The 24,535-nt window shown below is 38.1% G+C and overlaps 1 protein-coding gene across 14 annotated transcripts in view; it reads left to right on the plus strand.

Annotated features, from left to right (window-relative positions):
* The window catches only part of LOC136831460 (probable phosphorylase b kinase regulatory subunit alpha), a 239,786-nt gene that overhangs the window by 167,996 nt on the left and 47,255 nt on the right, over positions 1-24,535 (plus strand). For 6 of the 14 annotated variants that reach the window (XM_067091940.1, XM_067091949.1, XM_067091936.1 and 3 more), the window contains 5 exons: positions 563-843; positions 1,094-1,232; positions 2,449-2,481; positions 4,480-4,529; positions 22,949-22,969. In XM_067091940.1, the coding sequence (XP_066948041.1) occupies positions 563-843; positions 1,094-1,232; positions 2,449-2,481; positions 4,480-4,529; positions 22,949-22,969 (524 nt within the window). The remainder of the gene's footprint in view (positions 1-562; positions 844-1,093; positions 1,233-2,448; positions 2,482-4,479; positions 4,530-22,948; positions 22,970-24,535) is intronic. The other 8 variants (XM_067091947.1, XM_067091946.1, XM_067091943.1 and 5 more) reach the window with 3 other exon arrangements.

Consider the following 24,535-nt stretch of genomic DNA (forward strand, 5'->3'; position numbering starts at 1 on the left):
CCTACATGGCTGCGCACAAACTTGTCCTGGTGCCACATTCACTTCACATTTAAGAACATATCCTTCAGGGTAATGTTATGAGAATCTATACTCAATTTATTTTACTATGAGGTTTGAGGTGTGGTCACAACTGACAGCTTGCACTGTCACATTTTATAATTCATTTTAGGCCTAGTTTTAATTAGGAACATCGATTGCCCCTCAGCCTTTGTATTAAAATTGAGGCACTGATATGTTTTTCTGTTGAGAGAGATACCTTTAATGTACTTGAAAATTAAAATCATTATTGTGTTGCACTGGATTTGCAACAGGCAAGTATTCAGAATAAGATTTGGTTTCATTAAAAATCACAGAGAAAGATTACATCATTTGAAGTATAAATCTGCCCCTCCCCAGTGGGCTTTGTTTTTCCTGGGTGTTAGAATATTATGAATAAAGCTTGAAAAATGCATGCTTTACACCTGTAAATTACAGTATATGTCTGAGAAATAAAAAGTAGTTTCTTTCAATAATCAGTGATCAGTAATTAAGTGCCTGGATATACCTACTTATGTGATTCCAGGTATGCTTGGCAAGAGGGTTGAAGACTTAGCTAAGGCAGTGACAGATCTGCTGGTACGACAGAAGCAGGTGACAGTTGGTTTACCACCCCATAACGAAGTAACCATCACAGCTCCTCTACCAGCTTCTGAACTAAGAGTACTCATTCATCGGGCCTATGGTGCAGATGAGTCAACAGCAATGTTGACACAAGAGTTATTAGTGTACTTGGCTATGTTTATACGCACAGAGCCAAGCCTCTTCCATGAGATGTTAAGATTGAGGGTGGGACTCATCATACAGGTAAGCAAGGAATTGAATAAACCATATAATTTTATGTTATTTGCGTAATGGTGCACAAACTAAATTCTCATGGTTATGTCTGCTTATGTGTCTTCATTGTTGTGTTGCAGTTTCTAGATCCTGCCAAGTACTGTATTGTTTTCCTGTCAATAGACATAGAAGTATATGAAATATACCGTAGTAGTCCTTGTGGGACCCATTGCAAGTGTCTTTGAGTTCTGTTTGTGAAGGATAATTATGCATGCTACAGGTGATGGCATCCGAGTTGGCTCGTACTATCAAGTGTGCCCCAGATGTGGCTTCAGATCACCTCCTGAACCTTTCTCCATTTGAAATGAAGAATCTTCTGCATCACATAATGTCTGGAAAGGAATTCAATATTGGATCAGGTATTGTAATAGGAATATTTTTTAAAAATAGGTGTCATCATTCTGTACTTTTCATTTTTCCAGACACAATAGTCTGACCATGTAATTATTACTTTCATTTTATATTTTGGGTCACAAACCTTCCATTCTAGTACAGTGTGATTTGGTTTTTGTTAGGATTTTATTGACTAGTGAAATAGTAACAGAATGGTCTGGTTGGTTGTTATTAAACTAGGTAGATAATCAAGAGGTTATTGACTTTTTAACAATGCATGTTATATTGACTTTCTGATTGTATAATTATTATATATTATTTATCAGTCAGTTTGTTAAGCAGGAGATAAGCATAACCTTGTTTTTAAGCAGTGGTGTTTTATAACGATTAGTATTGATTTTTAGGTGCTTTTGATGCTTTTTTGGGGGGAGTCAACATTTTTGTCTTCCTATTTTTGGTGGTTACAGCAATATTTTGTAGTTCACTACTAATTAAAAATGAAATTTTCAAAGATATTTTGGGTCCGGTTTAGTATCTTATCTTCCCTTTATTTCCAAGCAACAAAAACAAATGAAAAATTAGAAGGTGTAGGTACGTAGCTAAACGTATAAGCCAGTAAATGTGTCATAGAAATTGTTTTGACGTTATTTACATGTTTAAAAAAAAACGTGTACAGGACTTACTAACCTCCTTATGTAAATATATGAAAAGGGTGTTAGATAAAAACTAAAAAAAAAGGCTGTCAATCCTCCTCCTAGTTGTTTGTTTATACTAAAATTGAACCTTATTTAGTACTGCATGTATTTGGAGATTGGAATTATCATGAAGAAACATTCACTTGTTTTAGTAAGGAAATTTGGTGTCAGTAAGGAAGTTTCAGTTTTTCAGCAAAGTTCTGGAATACTTTAGTTGTAATAGTAACAAGTGTCAGAAGGTTAAAGAATATCACAATATTCCCAAAAGTGTTTTGAGGGAAATATGATTCTTTCAAGGTGGAGTGGCAGCTGATGAATTCATTGATAAGGGTCCAGTAGTCCCCTCTGTGTGAAAAGGTTAGAGCAAAAAAAGAGACTATGATTCTGTGTTGTGTATGAGCTCACATAGGAATTTTAAGTTAATATTTTCTGGTTCTGCTCTCATAAGAGCTTTTTAGTTTAATTGTTTAATATTTGTTTGAAGTCTTTAGAATCCTATTTTTATTGTCATGTGAAATCATTTTTTCCTTCTTATTTATTTCAATAGTCTTACAAAAACGTGCTGGGATGGTGGCAAATGGTAAGAATATAATGCTATATCATGGAAAGAGTTTGTAGTTTGATGTTTGCCAATAAATAAATTGAATGGAAGGCTTGTCGTTATTTTGAGTTACTAGAGATGGAGACTTAGACTGGTGGTATTTTCTGTAGCACAGGTAAAAATACTATAAATAACTGTTTTGTAATAATTGGATAAAGGACTGAATTAATTTTATTTTTAGGTAAACCTTAGAGATGTTTGGAATAAAGTACTTCCCTAACCTTTTTGAATGCCCTTAAATTCCTTAAAATTTCTGTGTATCCCAGTAAGTTCCATTTAATTATTTATTATGCTGATGATGACGATTGTAAGATTCCTAATAGGCTGTTTAGGGAGCCCAGAATATCAGAGATGTACACACTGCTGTCTTGTAGCAAGTTAATTGTTTTTCTTTTTTTTGTGGCGCACAGCTGTTTGTAGAATCATTATAGATACTCACTTGTGTTTGTTATGTTTATAAGGAGAGTATAGATTTTCAGAAAGCTAAATAGAATTGAAGTATTGGAAGAAAAGTATGTTTTGCATAGCTATTGAGGCTTATTCATTAATATTTATTGAGAAGTAGAAGGTAAATTATTTATTAGGTAACTTTTAAAATTAATCATTCAGTGTCTAAAATCCAAACCTAATATCTCTTAGAAAGAAAAACAAGCATTATACAAATCATATTTATAAAAATGGAAGTACAGTGGCATAAATTGGGCTTCCTTTAGACTTGGCATAGGTTCAGAAATATTGGTCAAAAGCCAAGAATTGTTTCGGCAATAAAATTTATGCTTCTAACCCTTTGTAAAGTGTTTACATAGGCATATACAGTATAGCATACTCTCAAAGTTGGTAGCAACAGTAAGTAAAACTGTGGTGATGTATTTCAATAATCATGCTGGTTAGAAACTTTGGCTACTAGAGCTTCATATGTTTTGTTTTCTCTGCAGCTCTGCATGTAATGTTTGCGCAGTATGTGATAATGCAGCACTCAGTCTGAAAAGTCCAGCATTGTCATTGCTTTACTGTACGAAATATTGTCTTGATGTATAATGTTTCCATCATAGAACACAATAGAAGTTCTAAATAACAACTTGGGAAGTTTAGTGTGCCCATTAATGGAAACTGTATAGTGTCAGTCTTCAGGTGTAGCATAGGGTAAGGATGTTACTAATAACAGTGCTTAATAAAAAATTAATAATGCACTAGGTAAACCATTTAGCTAATAAAAAGATCAGATTTTAGCCTAAATTTATGTAAAAACAGGTGAATTACACTTAATGACACTTAACATAAATTACAACATTGTTGTAGGTGACATTGTATAGTCATAACAGAGATATGCACAAGCTGATGACAAAAAACATAAGTACATTATAATCACAAAAGATGCTCAGTATAGGTCTTTGGGTTGAAAGAGAATTTCAAGCAACACAGTTAATGGATATCACAGGACATTCACAATGGATGTCCAAGATAAGATGCTTGAGACAAAGGCTATCACAAAGATTATTTGTGAGAAACATTCCATGATAAGTAAAGCTTTTCATCTCCATCATTCATACGTGTTGCTAAACATCATTCCCCACCCAGCTTGCTTTTGTCATGCACTCTCAAATAGCATACACTTCTGACCTCTCTAAGAAGTTCATTTTAGTAAGTATCATGTCAGACCCAATTTTGCTGGTGTCCACAGTTGCAATATTCTAATGTAAAAAATGTTTGAGATGTTTTAACAACAAATGTGGAACCTAATATTTTGATTATCTTAAAAATTGGAATTTGCTTTTCTTTTTCTGCATAACTGTAATACAGTTTAGCTAACTTGATAATAGCAGATGGTATTGTTAACAACCTAAATATTTAAAAAGTATATATTCAAGAAAACAGTATAGGACAGGTGTTGTTTTGTTACAGTGTTTGCCTTCTTTGTTTTGCATTCTTTTCCATTGCCTTTTTTCTGATATTAGTAACCTTATCATATATTTACAGCTCGCAGTGGAACCTTCTTCATTAGCAGCCGGTCATCAAAACTCAGCAAGGTATTTATTATTCTTCTAATTTGATAATTTCACCAATTTGCAAAATTGTTTATCTGAATCTTGCAGTGTTACCATATGAGTATGTTAGCAATTAAATAACATTGCCCTGGTACAGCATAATAATTCCTTAGCGGGATATACAGGAGTACTTATAAAACAACAAACACTTTATGCTTTCATACAAACATCATGCCTTTTACTTTATGAAATCTTTTATTGATGGTATAGGTAGAGACTAACTTCTGAATCCCAGTTAGAAACAAGTGAACTGTTAGTTAGACAGCAAGTAAAATTTCTTCAGCTGTTAGGTGTGTAAGTCTTCCTCAGCTAACTAACTATAATGTAAGATAATTTAATAACAATTTCATGCTTTGAAAAACTAAAAGAACTCAATCAGAGACTATGTAAGGTAGCTGTGGAGTTTTTTTACTGGGCATGGGAAACGTATCTTCTCGACAACTTTTAATTGCTGGAGAAGTTATTGTTTCAGATTCTCCCAGTAAGAAATACCATAATCTTCCAAAGTTGCCACTGTAAAGTATGGTTCATCACTGATCTTATATATATTCTGATCAACCTCCTGATTTGCCCAGTTTCTGAATCAACTTCTTTGCAAGTTTTCCATATGAACTGCTAGGCAGTAAACCTTCATGCTTGGAGGTTATCCACATATTTACCTTTATTTTTATCTCTATGCATTTACTATTAACCCTTAAATGCCTACTGGACGTATCATACGTCGACTAAAATTGTCTGTTGGGTGCCAAGTGGACGTACCGTATGTCGACTACAAAAAATTTCAACCTTCGGTCAACTTTGACTCGACCGAAATGGTCGAAAAACGCAATTGTAAGCTAAAACTCTTACATTCTAGTAATATTCAATCATGTACCTTCATTTTGCAACAAATTGGAAGTCTCTAGCACAATATTTCGATTTATGGTGAATTTTTAAAAAAAACTTTTTCCTTATGCCCGCGCGGTAACTCGGCCTAAAATTTTAGAAATTCTTTGGTCATTTTGTCGTAATTTTTGCACTGTTTTATATTAGCCGTTACATAAAGTTTTATATATGAAAATGTGTGCAATTTCATGTAAAATACAGCAAAATACAACCCATGGTTGTAGCTTTTATCAGTTTGGAAATATTTTCATATAAACCACGATAACTGCCAAAATTTCAACCTTCGGTCAACTTTGACTCGACCGAAATGGTCAAAAAACGCAATTGCAAGCTAAAACTCTTACATTCTAGTAATATTCAATCATTTACCTTCATTTTGCAACAAATTGGAAGTCTCTAGCACAATATTTTGATTTATGGTGAATTTTTGAAAAAAACTTTTTCCTTACGTCCGCACCAGAAATTCTTTCATCACGTTGTCGTAATGTTTGCACCGTTTTATATTAGTCGTTACATAAAGTTTTATATATGGAAATGTGCGCAGTTTCATGTAGAATACAACAGAAAATAACTCATGGTTGTAGCTTTTATCAGTTTTGAAATATTTTCATATAAATCACGATAACTGCCAAAATTTCAACCTTCGGTCAACTTTAACTCGACCGAAATGGTCAAAAATGCAATTATAAGCTAAAACTCTTACATTCTAGTAATATTCAATCATGTACCTTCATTTTGCAACAAACTGGAAGTCTCTAGCACAATATTTCGATTTATGGTGAATTTCTGAAAAAAACTTTTTCCTTACGCTCTGCGCCATGGTAACTTGGCGAACATCTCAGAAATTCTTTCACACGTTGTCGTAATGTTTGCATCGTTTTACATTAGTCGTTACATAAACTTTTATATATGAAAATGTGCGCAATTTCATGTAGAATACAACAGAAAATAGCTCATAGTTGTAGCTTTTATCAGTTTTGAAATATTTTCACATAAATCACGATAACTGCCAAAATTTCAACCTTCAGTCAACTTTAACTCAACCGAAATGGTCAAAAAATGCAATTGTAAGCTAAAACTCTTACATTCTAGTAATATTCAATCATTTACCTTCATTTTGCAATAAATTGGAAGTCTCTAGCACAATATTTCGATTTATGGTGAATTTTTTATAAAAATATTTTCCTTACGTCCGCGCAGTAACTCGGCCGAACATCTCGGAAATTCTTTCGTCACGTGTCGTAATGTTTGCACCGTTTTATATTAGTCGTTACATGAACTTTTATATATGAAAATGTGTGCAATTTCATGTACAGTACAACAGAAAATAACTCATGGTTGTAGCTTTTATCAGTTTTGAAATATTTTCATATAAATCACGATAAATAGAAAAAATTCGACTTTCGGTCAACTTTAACTCGACCGAAATGGTCGAAAACTGCAATTGTAAGCTAAAACACTTACAGTCTAGTAATATTCAATCAATTAGCTTCATTTTTCAACAAACAGGAAGTCTCTAGCACAATATTTCGATTTATGGTGAATTTTTGAAAAAAAATTTTTTATGTCCGAAGCGTTTAATTTATGCATCATTTTGTGATAATATTTTCTCTGTGTTGCTTTGATCGTTTTACAATTTGTTATATACCAAAATCATCGCAATTTAGTGTACAATACAAAGAAAAAAAAATAACCCGTTAGCTTTAACCGTTTTGCTCACAGCGCGATTTGTATAAAATTATATATGAAAAATTTTTTTTTGCGCTGTCATATATTTCAATATTTATATATGATAATATTTTTTTTCATTTCTGATGGTTGCATACTAAACTTCAGGCAATGACAAAAAAAGGAGCCAAAAATGAACTCTTAATCTTAAAAACTAAGCGTGCTGTGATTTTTTGAAAAAAAATTTTTTCCACTTCAGCGCTAACTCCCGAACGCTGCCGGCATACGGGAGACGTTTTTGTAAATAGAGGCTCGGTGTTTAAGGGTTAATAGGAAGAAAAAAATTATTGGTATCTACTTTTAGAATACTCTTCAGCAGTATCTAGGATATGTCACATAGGGGCTTGTATCTTACTGTGTTGAGTATTTCAGGTACTTGTTCTAGAACTTGGAGAGAGGTCCTGTCTCAAAAGACCTCCACAGTGAAATAACATCTTATTAAATAGATGTAAAAAGCTCTTATTAATCTCTTAAGAAGAAAAGTTCTCAAGGATCTCACAGTCAGAACTGTGTTCATATAGCATTTCATTATTGAAAACTATGAGTGTACTTCATAGTCTGTCCGCTGACATTGCTGACACTTGAGGATGGTCTTCAACAGGATTTTTCCAGACTTATAGTAATTTACATTTACATTTAAATAACACTTCAAATAGTGTTGCTTTTGTCATTCTCCTCCTCAGATTGGATGAGTGAGCTCTGTACTAAAAAAAAAGTTAAGTATACCTTAGTTTAACCAGACCACTGAGCTGATTAACAGCTCTCCTAGGGCTGGCCCGAAGGATTGGATTTATTTTACGTGGCTAAGAACCAGCTGGTCACCTAGCAAAAGGACCTACAGCTTAATGTGGAATCTGAACCACATTATAATGGGAAATGAATTTCTATCACCAGAAATAAAGTCCTCTTATTCTTCATTGGCCGCTCGGAGATTTGAACTCGCAGCTAGCAGAGTGCTAGCTGAAAATGGAACCCACTTGCCCAACGAAGAACTAAAACTGCATGCATAAGTCGAACATATTAGGTGATAGTCAGTTGGCCTCTCGTTTGTAATGCATTTGCTAGTTCAAGAAAAAATTGCCAGATCTACTGATGAATCACACCAGACAAAAAAGGCACCGAAGATTACGTATTGCCTGACTCAGTAAACATAGCTACCTGAAAAATCACAGGAGTAAGCAGCAGAGGAAACCAAAGATGTTCAAGACCAATGAGTAATTGACTACTCTCTGATATATTAAAACGATCATGAAAAATTTCCTATAGAATAGGCTGTTATTTGTATGTTCCTGAAGATAGGCTCCTCAGAGGTTCTTCTTATATGCTTGTCTGTTCCAAGTTATTGTTTGTACAGATTTTATTTTAGTGCTTCTTAAAAGTTTGTTTTTGTAACAGTGAAGAAGTTGGTGAATGCATCCTTATACAATAACTGATGTGTATATACATAGAGGTATAAGTTACTGTGGAAACTTTATCAAAGTATCCACAGTAGCTTGTATGACACTACCAAAGAAATTCAAAATAGAACTCCAAAATGGAAGTACGACTATCATGTATTTTGGTTTCACAATAGATTCCTTGGGACCGGAGCTGCTGTACTACCATATCCGCCAGCTTGGTGAATATCCTGGGTGCAATGTTCAGACCGAAGGGCATGACCCTGAAGGAGTAGGCTTGGTTCCCGAGTCTGAAACCGAGGAACTGAGAGAAGTTCCGCGCAACTGGGACGTGATAATAAGCGTCTGAAAGATCGATAGAGGTGGTGACGGCTCCACGCGAAGTAGAGTCCGGACCTGAGCTACCGTAAGCATGCGAAACTTGTCGCATTTTATGTAGAGATTTAGACGCGACAGATCCAGGATCACTCTTTGCTGATCGGAGTCTTTTTTGGGAACAGTGAATAGCCTGCCTTGAAATTTTAGGTGCCTTGCTTTCTTTATTGCTCGTTTGTTGAGCAATCCTTTTACATAATCCTGTAGGATTGATGTGGGTGGCTGGTAAAATCTGTTTAGAGGGGAGGATTCTTGATCCAGCTCCACCCCAGTCCCTTGGACACAATGCTGTGTGCCCAAGGGCTGAAGGTCCATTGGTCCCTGAACCAATACAGGCGACCGCCTACCTGCGTTTTCTCAGTGGGAGGGAGCGGGTTTGTTCCCTCTACCACGTCCTCTCCCCCTTGGGGTGGTGTTAGATTTTCCTCTGTAGGGGCCTTGCCCTTCCTCCCCTTGCCACCCTATTGAGGCCGTGAAAAAATCCACGGCCTTCATATGTGGGGTTGTATGCTGGTGAGGATACATAGGAGGGCGCCGCTGGTTGAACCAAAACATACTGCTGGGGTTGGGACTTAGAGGTAGATGGCTGGGCCACTGCCGAGACCGGGGACGGCTTGAACCATCGCCTGATGAGGCCTCTTATGTCTCCTGAACCTTTTTCCTCCTCTCGTCTGGGGCTGGCCGATTCTGGGGTCTTGCGCTTATAAGTGGGAATTCCCCACCGAGCGTGAAGACTCTGATTGGCCCGTGTAGCTTCGGACATGACGGATGTAACCTCTCCTTCAGGGAAGAGGTTAGGTCCCCAGATTGAACTTTTAATGAGCTTGTTAGGCTCGTGGCGGATTGTAGCGTCAGCAAAAATAAATTTTCTACATTCCAGCCTAGCCATAACAAACTCATGCAAGTCTAACTGGAAGGTCGCCAGGAAAGACTTAGCCAGGACCTGGAAAAAGGCTCGTCCGAGCCGGAGACGGCAGTAGCCTCAGTAAGACAGCCGGAGCTCAAGGACCGGGCTAACTTAGTCCGGGTCTCAAACTCCGCCTTTAACAATGATTCCGGCAGCTTAGGGAGTTGCTCGCTAAACTGCGTGGAAGCGCAAAGAGGGTCCAGCTTGCCTACAGTGAAAGTGGACGGGCGCCCACCCAGAACTCGTTACTTCCTGGGAATACCAGGAAGTAGGGTCTGTTTCCCTCAATTGAGGAAAGGGGTTCCCATCGAGGCATGCTCGGGTCGTGGCCAGAGCAATTTTGTCCATACAAGGAGTGGGAAGATCTTCACCTAGGGTGAACATCGTGAAATTGCCCTTGAAAGGGGTCAATTTTGTGTTCACTGCCTGCCACTCCGTCAGAGTGCGCAGGAGAGCCGACTGGGCTTGGTCTCTAGGGATGATGACAGTTTCCCTAGGAACCTTGTCTGACCAATCCAGGCTTCTTCGGTAAGCCTCACGGCCAGGATAAGGGGGCAAGAGATCGGGGGGGAAGAACTCCAACTCCTCCAACCGTCTCGTGCCCAGACCGTCTAAGGTGAGTTTGCCATCATGTTGGATGGCCCGGAGTGCGAACCGCCAAGGGTTTCCGACATCAAACGGCGGGAGGTCCGCAGTGTCGGGGATAGAGTACTGCGGTTCGGCTTTAGGTTGGCGAGCCAAACCTTCCAGTACACTGTCATAAGTGGCAAACTTTTCTGAGATCTTCTCAAATCTCGAGTCTAGATCCTGCGTGAACTGTTTGTACAGTTCAGTGGCCAGGGCTTGTGCGTCAAAAAGAGGCTGGGGAGGAGGGCTTGGTTTTGCCGCCCTCTTACTCGCGCCCTTGCCGGAGGAGCTAGACTTACTCCCGGAGGCTACCGGTCCTGGGACCTTAGCCTTCGACGGGGGGAAGGGCAATGCCTTCTTAGAAGTCGAGGACTTATAGCCCTTCGCCTTCCATGAAGTCTTCAACTTGGGGATAGCAGACGGAGCTCTATCACCCAACGAAGAAGACTTCACAAAACCTGAAAAAGATGACATAGATGAATCAGGGGAGTTAAACAAAGAGGGGCCCGCCCCAACATCCTCACTTACCTCTCCACTTACCACCTGGTCCTGCTCCGTATTCATAGGTTCCAAGTCGAGATTTAGTGCGGCAACATCCTCCGAGACCTCGGCGTACAAAATGTCCACTTGAGGTGGCTGGGTCACATCAAGGATCTGCTGGATAATAGGGGTGGCAAGTTCTTCTGGAACTGCTGCGGCCACCCGTGCGCCGGGGTAAAGCAGGTCCCTCAACCTGGCGTCGAGGACGTAGGGCTTCCCCGACGGAACATTCCTGCCGAACCCAGCCACCCAGGCCCGGAGGGATTCCAAGGCAGACTTCTTGGAAGTTTCATCCGCCTGCAAGGAAACCTGTGGTTAGTCAGGAATGCAAAGACCGACGGAGGATATAACCAACGTAACGTATGAGGAGCATGGACAGGAGGAAAGAAGACTTTCACTTACCGACTCGTCTTGGATGGTTGAGGAGAGAGCGAAGCAAACCTCACAGCCATCGGGTGCCAAACAACCAGGTCGTCTGGCCGGACCGCACAACCCGCGTGGGTCCGCACACCACGTGCCCGTAGGGTTGTTGAAGGGAGGCGGTACACCCCGGCTCCTCACAACGAACAGTCTGTAAAGGTAACAGTATATGAACCTCACACTCTAAGCAAAATAAAGCCGGCAAGGCCGGGAAACTCAACTACAACCGGAATACTCCGGTGTAGAAGAACTACCAATTTAAACTGGGCCAATAAGCTTTAAATGCATCGAGCGGAAGTTTAAGGATTCATACCCCGGAGGACTCCGGGGAATGAAGGAACGAGAAACCAGGAACCAACCATAAGGGCTGCCAGAAAATTAACGGCGGAGCCCCCAGGTGTGGGACCGGAATCACGTATATGGTAGAACAAAATAATAATAATAATAATAACAATAAACAAAATTAACAATGATTGTAACCCTCCGGAGACCGGGGGAGTCTGTATGCTAGCGTTACATAGAACCATCTCACACCTATCTCCCCGCTGGAGAAGCGAATGGGTAAAGGATCAATGTTCATAATATACGGCGGGGCCACACCTAAACCCAAACTTCGCAGCTCGATGGGGAGACGAGAGGCGAGACAGGATCTGAACACGCTCGAGCAATCGAACCACCCACCCCACCACAGCGAAGCTGGGGACGTCATGGGAGGGAGCGAATCCCTCAACCAATAGGAGAAGTCCCTGACTCGGAGAAAACGCCATCTAGCGTCACCCGCACGAGTCGCAAGGCTGAGGGGGGGCAGGTAGTGGGGAGGAGTAGGCTACCAGAAGGGGAGAGGAGACAAGGAGAACATGATACCGCTCAACTGCAACCTTCCTTCCCAATGAACTTGGAAGGGAAGCCTACTCCAGGGAGCTACACAGCCCAAAGCCCAACATCTCCTAGGCGTAGCCTAATAAATCCAAACCTAGCATAGGTTAGGAGGGAGAGAGGGGTGCAAAAGGAGAGGAGTAACCAACAGGGAGAGAAATTTTGTGCCGAGAGCCAGCAGGGAACGAGCAGGGGATAAGAAGGCGACTAGCCTAAAGGAACACGTCCAAAGAACTCGATTCCTCCGAAATGGGGGAAGAGGACTAAGGGGCTCACTCTGACCCTCAAACGGACCCTGAGGAACAGCAACAAAACTCCCTCAACCTGATCTCCGCACCCAGGGCAAGGGATGGAGCCCACACTACAACCATCATACAAAAACAATAAAATAAAATTACGTTCACAGGAAGTGTAGCCTACCTCGAGAGTAATTCAAAATATTTTATAAGGCTCATCAGAGGCAAACTACACAACCAAAAACAAAAAACAAATAAAACTAAAAACATTAACCTAAATTAAGAGCACCATCTTCAAGAATAACATAAGACTTAAATGAAAAGGAACCCGACCTGGTGGGGGGGGGGGTACAGGATGGGGCAACTCCCTATGCAAAACAAAAACTAAAGTGGAGGGAGAGCCACCGCACGGAACCACCAGGAAGGAATTCAAGGGCTAAAATCTAAATATATATAGCGACTGGGAGAAAACTCCGACCGAAAGAACAGAAGGAGTCGCCTCGCGCTCGCCATGGCTGATAGGGGACGCCGTGGCGTCATACGAAGATCCCAATATTTATGAAAATACGAGACCAAAACAGCCAACAATAGATCAAAAGCCCCACAAGAAGATGGTACTTAACTTAGAGATGGAAAAGGTGCTCGAAGCCATCGTAGATGAAGAAAAATAAATCCAAAATAGGGACGAGCACACAAAAGAAGCGAACGTATCACGTGCTAGAAAATGGAATGAAGTAGGTGGCGCTGGTGTCGCCGTCCTGGCGGGTGTTGAGTGTGGGAGCTGTAACGGCTCACCACTCTTTTACGGGGGTTTTGATAAGGAGAGATCTTTCGAGTATATTTCCGTGGTAGTGGTATTTCACTCACCCTTCATTATACCGACGTCTTCTAAAAGACGATCGACTGGGGGTAGTAACCCCAGCTTTCCTGAAAGCTCTTTTTCTCTGGTATATCTAGCATTGTTATACCTAGAAATTCGTGCTGTAATGGAATTTCACCGGCTGACACGGGACTGAACTCAGAAATAGATTTTTCCTCTGTCAAAATCCCTTTATTCTCTCTTAAGGTTGCAGTTTACAAAGAGAGACTTATCCATTCTGCATAAGGTATGATTATCATTGAAGTTAAGGAATAAGATTGTACCAGATTCCAGCTGGCGCTAGAAGTTTATCTGAATGTTAAGACCGAGGGTTTGTTAGTTATGAAAAGTACACATTATTTTATAAGTTTTTCATATCTTACACATTACCATTTTGATTTTTTGTGGGGTTTTGTGGCAGAAGGTATGAATAACTTCCCAGTATTTTCTTCATCTTTTTTCATTTCTTTCATTAGTCCATTCCTTCCTCATTCCCAGAAGGTAGATGATTGCCTTTGTTTGAGGTTACCCCATCAAGATCTTGACAGGAGTATACTATGGCAATTCATATCAGGTTGTCATTGTCAGGAACTGTGTTTGTGGATTATTAAAGAAATAGTTGTGGTAGTGACTGTGAATCAAAACAAGTTTACACTTATTAAACAGCTGCTTGACACCTATCATCAGTGGGATGGATCTTAGGGGATGAGTTAAGGTTCATTAGCCTCCCTAACGCAGTTGTTTTTCAGGTTTCATAAAGTGAAAGATTTAGTGTGATGGAAATCTCAGAAATATTCAGAAACTTTTTGTTTCATTGCTGAAAATTGTTACTTTACACAAACTACTGTTCTCCCAGATCTGATTTCCCCAACATTTTAAGCTTCATGTACAGAGAAAGTAATCACTGGGCTACAGCAAATTAGGTGTAGAGGCCTCCTCCTAGTATCAGAGGGTATACTTACCATCTGAATACTGCTTTCCATGGTTCTAATTGGAATTCAGAAATTTTCCTTTTTGTACAGATCAGTAGTAGTTTTTCATAAGGTATTTCTGAAAGTTATAGCAGAAATTATATTCCATATATGTTAAAAAGCTATTTTGAGAACTTTATAATAAATTTATGTTTAACACTAGAGGAACAGTTTTTGTTTGGTCTTTTCACTCTCTTACCACACAATATTTAGAAACTAAAGTGTCAAGTAAAAACTATCTTACAGTTTATAATTTTTTAAAAACTGGGTAAATTTTTTCAATGCAAACTCATTACTTTTGACATATATTTTATATCTCATGAAATCCCAGACACCTCCATCCTCAGTAGAAGAAATATCAAGATTGACAGCTCTTAGTGGGTTGGCACAAACATAGATGGTTTTCCAAGGTACCCCAGTGTCTAACTGGCTCAGTTCATGTGTAGTCTGAACAACTGTACAAGAACAGTGAGGTAGGGAGGTGGGTGTTCTGGTTAGAATTAATAGGATTGTATTGGAAAAAGTAATTTTGTTTTAAAAATTTTACGTTTGTCTCACTGTAAACCAATTTTTTCAATATAGCTTGGGTAGGGTGGACAATTTTAGCACAGGTAAAAAAGAAATATAAAAGAAACAGAACTAGAGGAGCTTTGAAAAATAGTAGAATTGTCAGCGGGACTGGTGTCATGTAAATATATTGAGCCCTGTATTGTTTGAATGTTTGAACAATGAAGTATGCACTTCCTCATACTATAAGGTGTAGCAGCTGTTGACTGTGGAAGTTATGCACCTAGTGGGATGCTGTGATGAAATGGTTAAGTAGATGATGAACATGATTCCCTTGAGCTCAAAGCACAAATTACAGTGGATATTACTTGACCTACCACAACTACTAGGCCAAAGGAATAGGAGTGTGTGTGTGTGTGTGTGTGTGTGTGTGTGTGTGTGTGTGCAACTTCTCTCAGATAAAAAGAAGCAGATGTAGTTGGGATAAAATTCTTTGTTTTAAGATTGTCAGTAGGTTCTGCAATGTATACATATTTGCTCTTTACTGCGATCCAAATACTGATGATTCTATATGTGACTGTCTCTTGGAGAGGATTAGTATGGCTCAGTCACAGGATTCAAAACTTGGAGAGGATTAATATAGCTCAGTTACAGGATTCGAAAGCTTCATTCGTTATTTGTAGAGACTGCAATGCAAAGCACAGCAAGTGGCTTCATTCAAATTCCACAGATCAACATGGCCAGTCTGCTCTTGAGTTCTGTGTATCCTCCAATTTTGTCCAGCTAATTGAGGAACCCACACATATTTCTGGTAATAATAGATTAGACCGCATATTCACAGCTGTTCCAGTTATTGTTAAGTCCAAGGTCTGTGAGTGTATAGGCACTTACGATCACTGCGCCATTGAGATGGATGTATCTGTCAATCAGTATATTCCTAATCCCACCACTGGAAAATTGGTCTGGCTAAAATCTAGAGCCAATTGGAATTGCAGTATTGAAGTATGTCAGGCACTTGATATTTCAGATGCTATATTAGATCCATATCCCAAGAAGAAGCTAAATGAAATTCTGATGGCTATTTTAATAAGGTATGTCTCTAGACAGGTTATTAAATTCAGGACAAAAGACCAGCCAGTGTTTGATGATACATGTAGATGAGCTTACCATAACAAATAGACCAAATTCAACACATAGAGACAAAATCGTTCACATGAAAATTACACCATTTTTGTTGCGCCTCACCATGCTTCGAGTAGAATTTATCATGTCGCTGAGAGAAATTACAATAATTCCTTAAGGAGGAAACTGAAATTAATTATTCAGCCTCATCTGTGGTGGACCAAATTGGCATCATCTATCTTGGGTCAGGCTCATCTTCCATTCCTCCACCACTAACAACTGATTGTAGATAGGTTACTGGCCTCAAGGAAAAAGCTGAACAGCTTCATCAAGCTTTTGAAGCTAAGCAGTTGATGAAGATCCTGATGGTTTCTTCCCTTTGTTTTGTAAAAAAGTCTCTAGTGTGTTGTCTTCCAAGATTAGTAGATTCTATAGATTTTTATGTCAATGTAGTACCTTTGAGGATGAGCGCAAGCTTACCAATATACAGTAGTGCCTGTTCCAAAGAATGTTATATCTGCAGGTTGCATTAACTGCAGGGCAATTTCTACTCTCCCTGTGCTCTCCAATGTTGCAGAAAAACTCATTTTTAAGCCACTATACTGTATAAGTATGTGGAATCTGAAGGATTGTTTGCAGATAGTCAGTATGCGTATTGGAAGCAGTTACATACCTGCGATGCGCTCTTAGATTTGATGTGCCGTTTATAATAGAACCTTGATAAGGGTTTTGAGTGTAGAGTAATTCAAATAGATTTTAGTACTGCTTTTGATTTAGTAATTCACAAGGCGCTTATTTATAAACTTCAGAATCTTGGAGTGGGTGGATATGTTTTAGGTTTACTTCAATATTTCATTACAGGTAGGCTGCATTGAGTTGCTGTTGATGGGATCTTTTAGAGAACCAAGACCTATTGTATCTGGAGTTACACAGGGCAGTGGCCTTGGCCCACCATTATTTTTAGTGTATACAAGTAATATGGTTGTTGGCTTGGAAAACAAGATCGTTCAGTATGCCAGTGATGCTACACACTTGTGGGAGTTGTAAAGTCTCCAGTTATAAGAAAAGAAGCTGCCCTTAGTCTCAGTTGGGACATGGGGCACATTAGTGAATGGTGTAGTTGGTGGGGTATGAGGCTGAACTCCAGTAAATTGAAAACACTATTGACTAGGAGACCTCATGCAAACTTTCCACCCCATCCTCCCCTCTAAGTCGAAAATGCTCTACTGAATGAGTCTCAAGCTTTATCTCATCTAGGTGTAACTTTTGACTCACATCTTACTTTTGAGAAACATCTAATGAAAGTTTTAGCAAATGCAACATGAAAGTTAGGTACTGCACGAAAGGCCTCATATATTTATAACAGTGATAAAATCAGTGCAAGATAAGTTCGTGGTGGTAGGTTTCTGTTTCCTAATAGTAGTAGTTATGACTTGGACCATCAGCAGATGGTCTCTTGTTTGTTAGTTTTTCATGAGTTGTATTTTAACAGACATCTTTCACATTCTCAGTTGATCCCCATTTCCTGCTGAGAGCAACCAGATTTACTGAACAGCACCACCAATATGCAATAAATGTGCCTCACTGTAGAACTTCTCAGTTCCACAGGTCCTTTATTCCTCACACAGTTGGACTGTGGAACAGTCTCCCTGAGGATGTCTTGCAATTGGAGCTTCAAAAGGTCAAGCGAAGATGCAATGCATTTCTACCATAATACTGTTCTCCTTGCATTTTAATACATTTTTATCTATTTATTAATTTATTAACTTATTTTTTCTTTTGTGATAAGCAAGATCTCTTCTTTATGTATTTCCCCTACCTCGTCTTCCTTCTTCCTAATGAACACCATATTCTTTAGAAGCTTGAATTTCAAGTCAATGGCCCCTTTGGGCTTGTTCCATACGAATAGGGTTCATCTTCTGAATAATAATACTGCCATAAAAATAAAGTATGTTGAGGACATTGAAAAAGTTAAGTGCAACTTTGATAAAGGATTTGATTGAGTCAGTGTTCCTTCCATCACACCAACCAGAGTACATCCTCCAGTAGGACTATAAGAGGTTGTTGAGTCCCTACAAGGTCTACCAGTCAATTTCAGCTGCCCTCACCAAATATCATGTGTCACTGAGCCCTTGCTTGGTAACCTCCAACTGTGCAGGTTAGTATTCCCAAAATCTGAGGAACTTCAAAAAGCTTCTCCTTTTGGGTGGACTCATGGAGTCATCTACCAAGATAGACAAAAGATATCCTGGAACCATTTTTGTTGTGGTCTTGCCTTGTCTGGGACCTGATTGGGCCTGAATGGAGGAAAAGCATTTTTTCTGGACTGTCTCAGAATGCATGAACACATTGATCTTCTAGAATGCAGGGTCTTTGATTACCAGGCAGTAGTTTGAAACCCTTTTGTATGAGGCTGATTGTGAAAAGGTAACTTAGGGGGTCCCCCACAGTGCCCTGCCCACCTAATCGAGCAGGGACCTGTTCCTCTTGCTGAGGGGGTTCACCATAATGTCCCATTTTCATAGGATAAATCTTGGTACCAAAGGAACGTCTATGACCCCTGTTTAGTTACCGTGACCATTATAAAACATAAGTTTTCTACAAGCCTAACTTTATCCTTCCTGACATAAGCCACTGCTGTCATATAGCACAAGGTGCTGACTGCCTTGTACAGGGTTTGATAATGGCAGATGCACAGTCTCCAAGAAAATGCTTTTAACTCTTGGAAGTTGAAGTGACACTCCATTCAAGGCATCTAATATTGAGAGAATTTCCAGTGATTACCAAAGGTCTATCCTTACTTTCTATGAAGTGGACACTGGGAAGTTGTCATCAGGATGAGATGATGCTGACAAAGTCTTTTTAGCTGCTACTGGATATGTGTATATTTGGAATCAGCTTGGTGAAGCTAATATCCTCAAGGGGGCAAGATGACTAATAAAGCATTGCCACATCAATGTAGGAGGATCCAGCCTCTGGCCAAATATCTGAATCAAAGAGAACAACTTCCAAAGCCTCTCTTCAATCAAATAAACAAGAAGTCTCTCTATGCCCTCATCTATACCTAGTTATGTAGCCCTGGTTCCAGATCAGACTTCTAGTTGATGCAAAGGCCAAGATTTTGACAAAGCTGACAAGGCCATGACAATCTTTTCATCCATCTACCTACCTAGGTTAGGTTAATTGGGTGGGGTGCTGGAAGTCCCTTATGTATCTCCTTATAGGTTTCTGGATCTGTGAATGGGGAGGTGTAGGGCTGCCCAAGTTCTTTAGTACTGCCTTTGTGGTTGTGAAGTCCAGCTTCTCAGCGAGATCTTCTATAAGGTCGACAAGAAGCAGTTGAGGGTGCATAAAATTGGCCATCCAGTGATCTTTGACATTAGACAAGGAGACCCTTAAAAATTGCATTTTTCTTCTGTATAATGTTGACCGGTCAGTAGGCAGATCACCTTGGTAAAAAAGTACCTGAAAGGGCTGAAAGAGCACTGCTTGCTCCGAGAACCCACTCCTACAAGTTGGCCATTACTAAAAATTGATGTAAAAGACTGTGCATTGTGTCATTCTCAGCTAAAGTACAAGACACTAAAAGACATGCAGCAGAGGTAACCTCCTTGGGAATAGGTTCATTGCCTGAAGTGGGGTGAAGAACATAAGAACACCTTGTCTTCTGATAAAATTTATGAAGCCAGATGTCTTGTGGAGAGAACAGCTGCAGTTATACCATAGGTTTGTCATACCCTTCACTTGATCCCCTCCCTGCTGCAGGTTCCTTTATGTTAGAAAGAATGGCTACATACTGGCACCCTACTTCTGGTTTATAAGCAACAGCAGGAAGTATGACTGCCTGAAATTTCTTACTGAGATTTTGGATGAAGATGTTTTACGTGGGTCCCTTATGGCCATTTTAAAAGAAATTTGTGTTATCAGAATTTAAAGAATATATTTATAATTTGACATTAAATGCACAAATGCATATATAAAAATTCATTCTTATCTTCATTGCTGTGGAGGTGCTGAATAGCCTCCTCCTTATGATCTTCATTACCATAATGGGAATGGCTGGCCAGGAAACCAGGATTAGAAGTGACATTGTAAATAATAAGAACAGTATCAGGAAACACAAGACAACCCTTAGGAAACAAAGCAGAGGCATCTTCAGAAGAACTGGGCTTCTTCACTAGAGGATTGATCAGAGTTGCTAACATCACAAGTACTGTATTACTCTTGGAATATTTCTTATAAAGTTTCCCATTGAAGTAAAGCCTCCAGTGGACATAAAATTAACACAGAGTTTATCTGGTAACTTGATATACCTGCGTTGTGGCTTAGTAAATATGGACACAGTTGAAGTGAAAAATACACAATAAGTGAACCCTTTAAATTAATTCCTCTAACAAGAAGAAATACAAAACTCAAGGATAAAAACATAAGTTAACTGAAAGAAATTCTGTCAGAATATGTAACATTTTCTGATTTTTATAATTTTTACCGTTTTAGTGAGTTATAATACATTAAGATAGAATTATTCATTAAGAACAAACCTTTCCTACTAGCCTTTTTATGGTTAATGTTATGTGAGTTACAAGTATTATGTGATAAAAAATTTGATATTATTTACTTAACACTAAAAAACACTTGATACTGAAGACTTGATCTATGCTTAAATGCTGTTAAAAAAAAAGGGTAGCGTGCTGGTAACAAAACTAACCGGTTACAGTACCCAGAACACTAGAAAACATAAGTAAAATTCCTAGGAAGCCAAAGGAAATTGCTGGGCAAAGTCAGGACTCCTGGTAAAAGTCTGTTAGTATGATGACACAAATGAGAGGTGAAACTTAACCTGAAAAGAGAGAAATGAATGAGGATAAAAGTAGGAGTAAATCTTAGAAAATCTGAGGAAGACTGTGAGCAGTAACTAGTCAATAAACACTCAAGAAGTGAGACAGTTACCCAGATATGAATGCTAAAAGAACATAGTTATGGAACCTTTTGATTTATCTTGATACAGTAGTTGAGTTTACATGCAGCACTTTAAACAAACCTTTATGGCTATGAGTAATTTGTACTGCTCAGGTACTGTACTTAGGTTAGTACATTTGCATATACCATCCTACCAGCTGTCAATTTTCCTAATTTTTCTTCAAATGATGATAGACATGTCTGGGGTTTTGTATGACGACTTGAAAGGCTGTGTTGAAAGTAATTCATTTCTACTAAAACAAATTGCTCATAAAAATGCTCTGATATTGCTTCTTTGCCATTTATTATAAGAGATTTGTTTTTTTGCTTGCTTATACATAATATGCAAGGATTACGGCTAGATATGAGCTCAAGTGTAGGGGTTGTTGTCGTAAGGAAAATGTTTTTAGATGCCATGAATATAGGCTCTTCTTTCACTGCACCAAAATAAGTTTATTAGCTTGCTTTCTGTCTCCATACGATTTTATAAGATGTATTGTGTTGAAGGTCCAAACATATATGAGAAGCAATGAAAGTATGACATCCTTGTCTTTCATTTGTCATTTTTCTAAGTTTGTATACTTGTAACAAAACTTCCTTACCATTATGAGTAATTTGTACTTGTATTGTACAGGGTTGTATAGTTAGGGTTTTAGATTTGGAATATGTGATTTGCTTAGGCAGGTATCATTGTTATCTCATTGGTACACATGCAAACTCAAGTATCAGGTTAGTAATGTTATTTTTGCTGTAAGATGAATGGAAAATTTCTTGGATATTAGTATGTATCTATTCAGATACAATTGTGAGATGTTTTTAGCATAAATGAGGTAATACATTTTGGTAATCTAAAGCTGTAAAACATGCTTATATGGAAATAGTGCTGTACAGTAGTTGTGACTAATATTCTTGTGTCCTAAGTGAAGGACTGTACTGTAATTTGTATTATAAAGTGAAATGCCAAAACATGCTTACGTAATTGTAAATGTTCTTACTGGTATAGTGCTGTTTTGTGGTTGTGATTAATATTTTTGCATAAAAATTTAGAAATTAGACAGTAGAATTTCCTACATAAATGCAGATCTTTATCTTACATTGACCTTAAATTGGCAGTCATGACTGTTGTAAGCCCATCCAAATAGAGGTTACCATTATTAGTGAAGTGTTTGCCCTTGATTTAAGTATCATACAATGAATTCCCCATGCAAAAACTCCCTGAGGTGCTTTCTTGTGGTCTACTTGTCTGGTGTGGCATGATCAGCATGAGGTACGAATTTGACTTCAGTACTTTGTATACTGTACTTTATTACCATATGAGGATCTTCTTAGATGCATTGCAGCCTTGTATAATATAGTAAATATATTCACAGTGATTTAGAAGCATACATAAAAATAACGAAATTACTGTTAAAAAATTAACTTTGTTAAAATACTAAAATTCTGTGTTAACAATAACTATATTGAATAGGATGATTAAGCCCTGCATGCTTCAGTACAGACTGCTCTAAGGCAAAACCATGAATTGCTCATTAAATTAGTTATCATTCATGTGATGGAGGAGAGGGAGGAGGAGGAGGCATAGGGCATAGACTTAATTAAAATACAGGCAGAAAGGGCACAGGTTGGAGGGAGAATAATGGAGAGAACTGTATTCACATGTAACTTAATAAAAGAAAAAAGAATGATAAGGATGAACGGGAAGTTTAACTCAAAGAAATAAAGATCCTCTTGTTAATTTTGTTGTCACTAATTTCTTCAATAACTGTAACTTGACTTTGGATGGCCTGACTGCAGATCAGAATAGCAATTGAAGGTGTATGTAAAGTAATGGTGTGTACATTAGGAACATTTGTGTGTATAGAATAGATGATGGTTCTGGCAACTAACAGAAATGACATGAAAGAAAACATTCCGTAGCATTTTTGCTAGAGTGATATTTATGCATACCTATTTGTGATTTTTATTCATGTCTAATCATGTTTATTTTGGCAGGGGGGTTTGCATGCTGAGAAGGTGAGATATTGTTTGCTTGTAGTGTTTACATTTTTAGTGCCTCTGAATCTCTTTCAGTAAGTTTTACATCTTATGATTGCATATTAATTTGCATTGCTTCTTTTGCACGTGCCTTTCCTTTTGCATTTTTAAAAGATTATTTATAATTTTTTTATTTCTGTTTTTAATTTATGAGATTAATCCTCAAGTTTACATAGTGTGTTGCAGCACCTTACTACAGTAGCCCTCCACTCTGGTATTTATTGACATGTTTTGTATCCCAGTCCCCTCCAGTTGTAAAATTTACCCAAAAGTCCATCCAGTTAAATGACACCGAAAAAATTTACAAAAACAGTTTGCTTTTGTTTTTGTTATAAAAAAAGGATAAAAGGGAAAATTTTAGTTCACATGTTTTTCAAATGCTTTTAACCTTCTTGGCATTGATAAAAATGTATCCATAATGTGGCATCCTGTCAATTTGTATAGTTTCAGTTTCCGTTTCAATGTTAATTAGTTGGACCAGTCCAATTTCTGAATAAAATTTAGATTTCTTTTCATTAATGTGCCCAAAAGTAAACATTATTTTTTTCCATTCATTGTCGTCTTTAAAAATTAATTGTGAAACTCACATAAGCTGGAAATGTTTAGATCCTTGGGGCTTGCCAAGCTAAATTTTAAAAATGGCATTTACTTAGAATGTTTTTGCTAGCTAGACCAAGGTGAAATATTACTTGAATTTTAGTGACTCAGATGGATGTTCACAATCCTGAACTATTTGTGATGAATCAAGGTCAATTAAGATTCAACTGTTTTTATTTTCAAAACAATTTCTGCTTTCTTAATGCTCCATTGCTGAAACAATTTGAGTTTTCATCACTGAAGATATTTGTCTGGCCTTATGCTTAGTAAAATTGCTAAGATTTTCCAAATTATGAAGAAAAGTTTAGATTTCGTTAATGATTGTTGCCAAGCTAAATTTTAAATGGCATTTACTGAATGTTTATAGCTAGTGAAATATTACTTGAATTTTAGTGACTCAGCACCCTGAACTATTTGTCCAATTAACAACTGTTTTTATCAAAATTAACTCAATTGCAAACAAGACTTTTCATCACCTGGCCTTATGAATAAACTTAAATTTTCAAAACGACAACTCAATCATATAAATTTTTCAAAGGACAACCACATATATGTAACTTTAGTACTTTATTAGGTTAGGCACTAGTGGGTATTAACCCTTTGAGATTCCTGGGGCCATCCAAAACTCATTGAGGATAAGATTTACTCAGTTTTAGTTTACTGTTTATGATTAAGTGTAAATGTAATCTTATAGAAAAGATGTAGATTTTTATTCCATGCTGTAATGCTGGTTTTGGTCTCACTTTGAAGCTGAATAATTGGTCTTTGTAGTTTGGTTAAAAATCTAAAACAGCAAAGTTTTAAACTCAGTGTCATGAAGAACAGAAATTTCTCTAGTTTTTATAAATACAGTAAATATTTTTCAAAGTCAAATAGAGACTTATAAATTCTTTATACACAGTGAAAATATATGATACATTTCTTTTCCAGTTTGAAGTACTGTATAGG

The sequence above is a fragment of the Macrobrachium rosenbergii genome, chromosome 48, assembly GCF_040412425.1.
Source record: "Macrobrachium rosenbergii isolate ZJJX-2024 chromosome 48, ASM4041242v1, whole genome shotgun sequence".
NCBI classification, from domain to species: Eukaryota; Metazoa; Arthropoda; class Malacostraca; order Decapoda; family Palaemonidae; genus Macrobrachium; species Macrobrachium rosenbergii.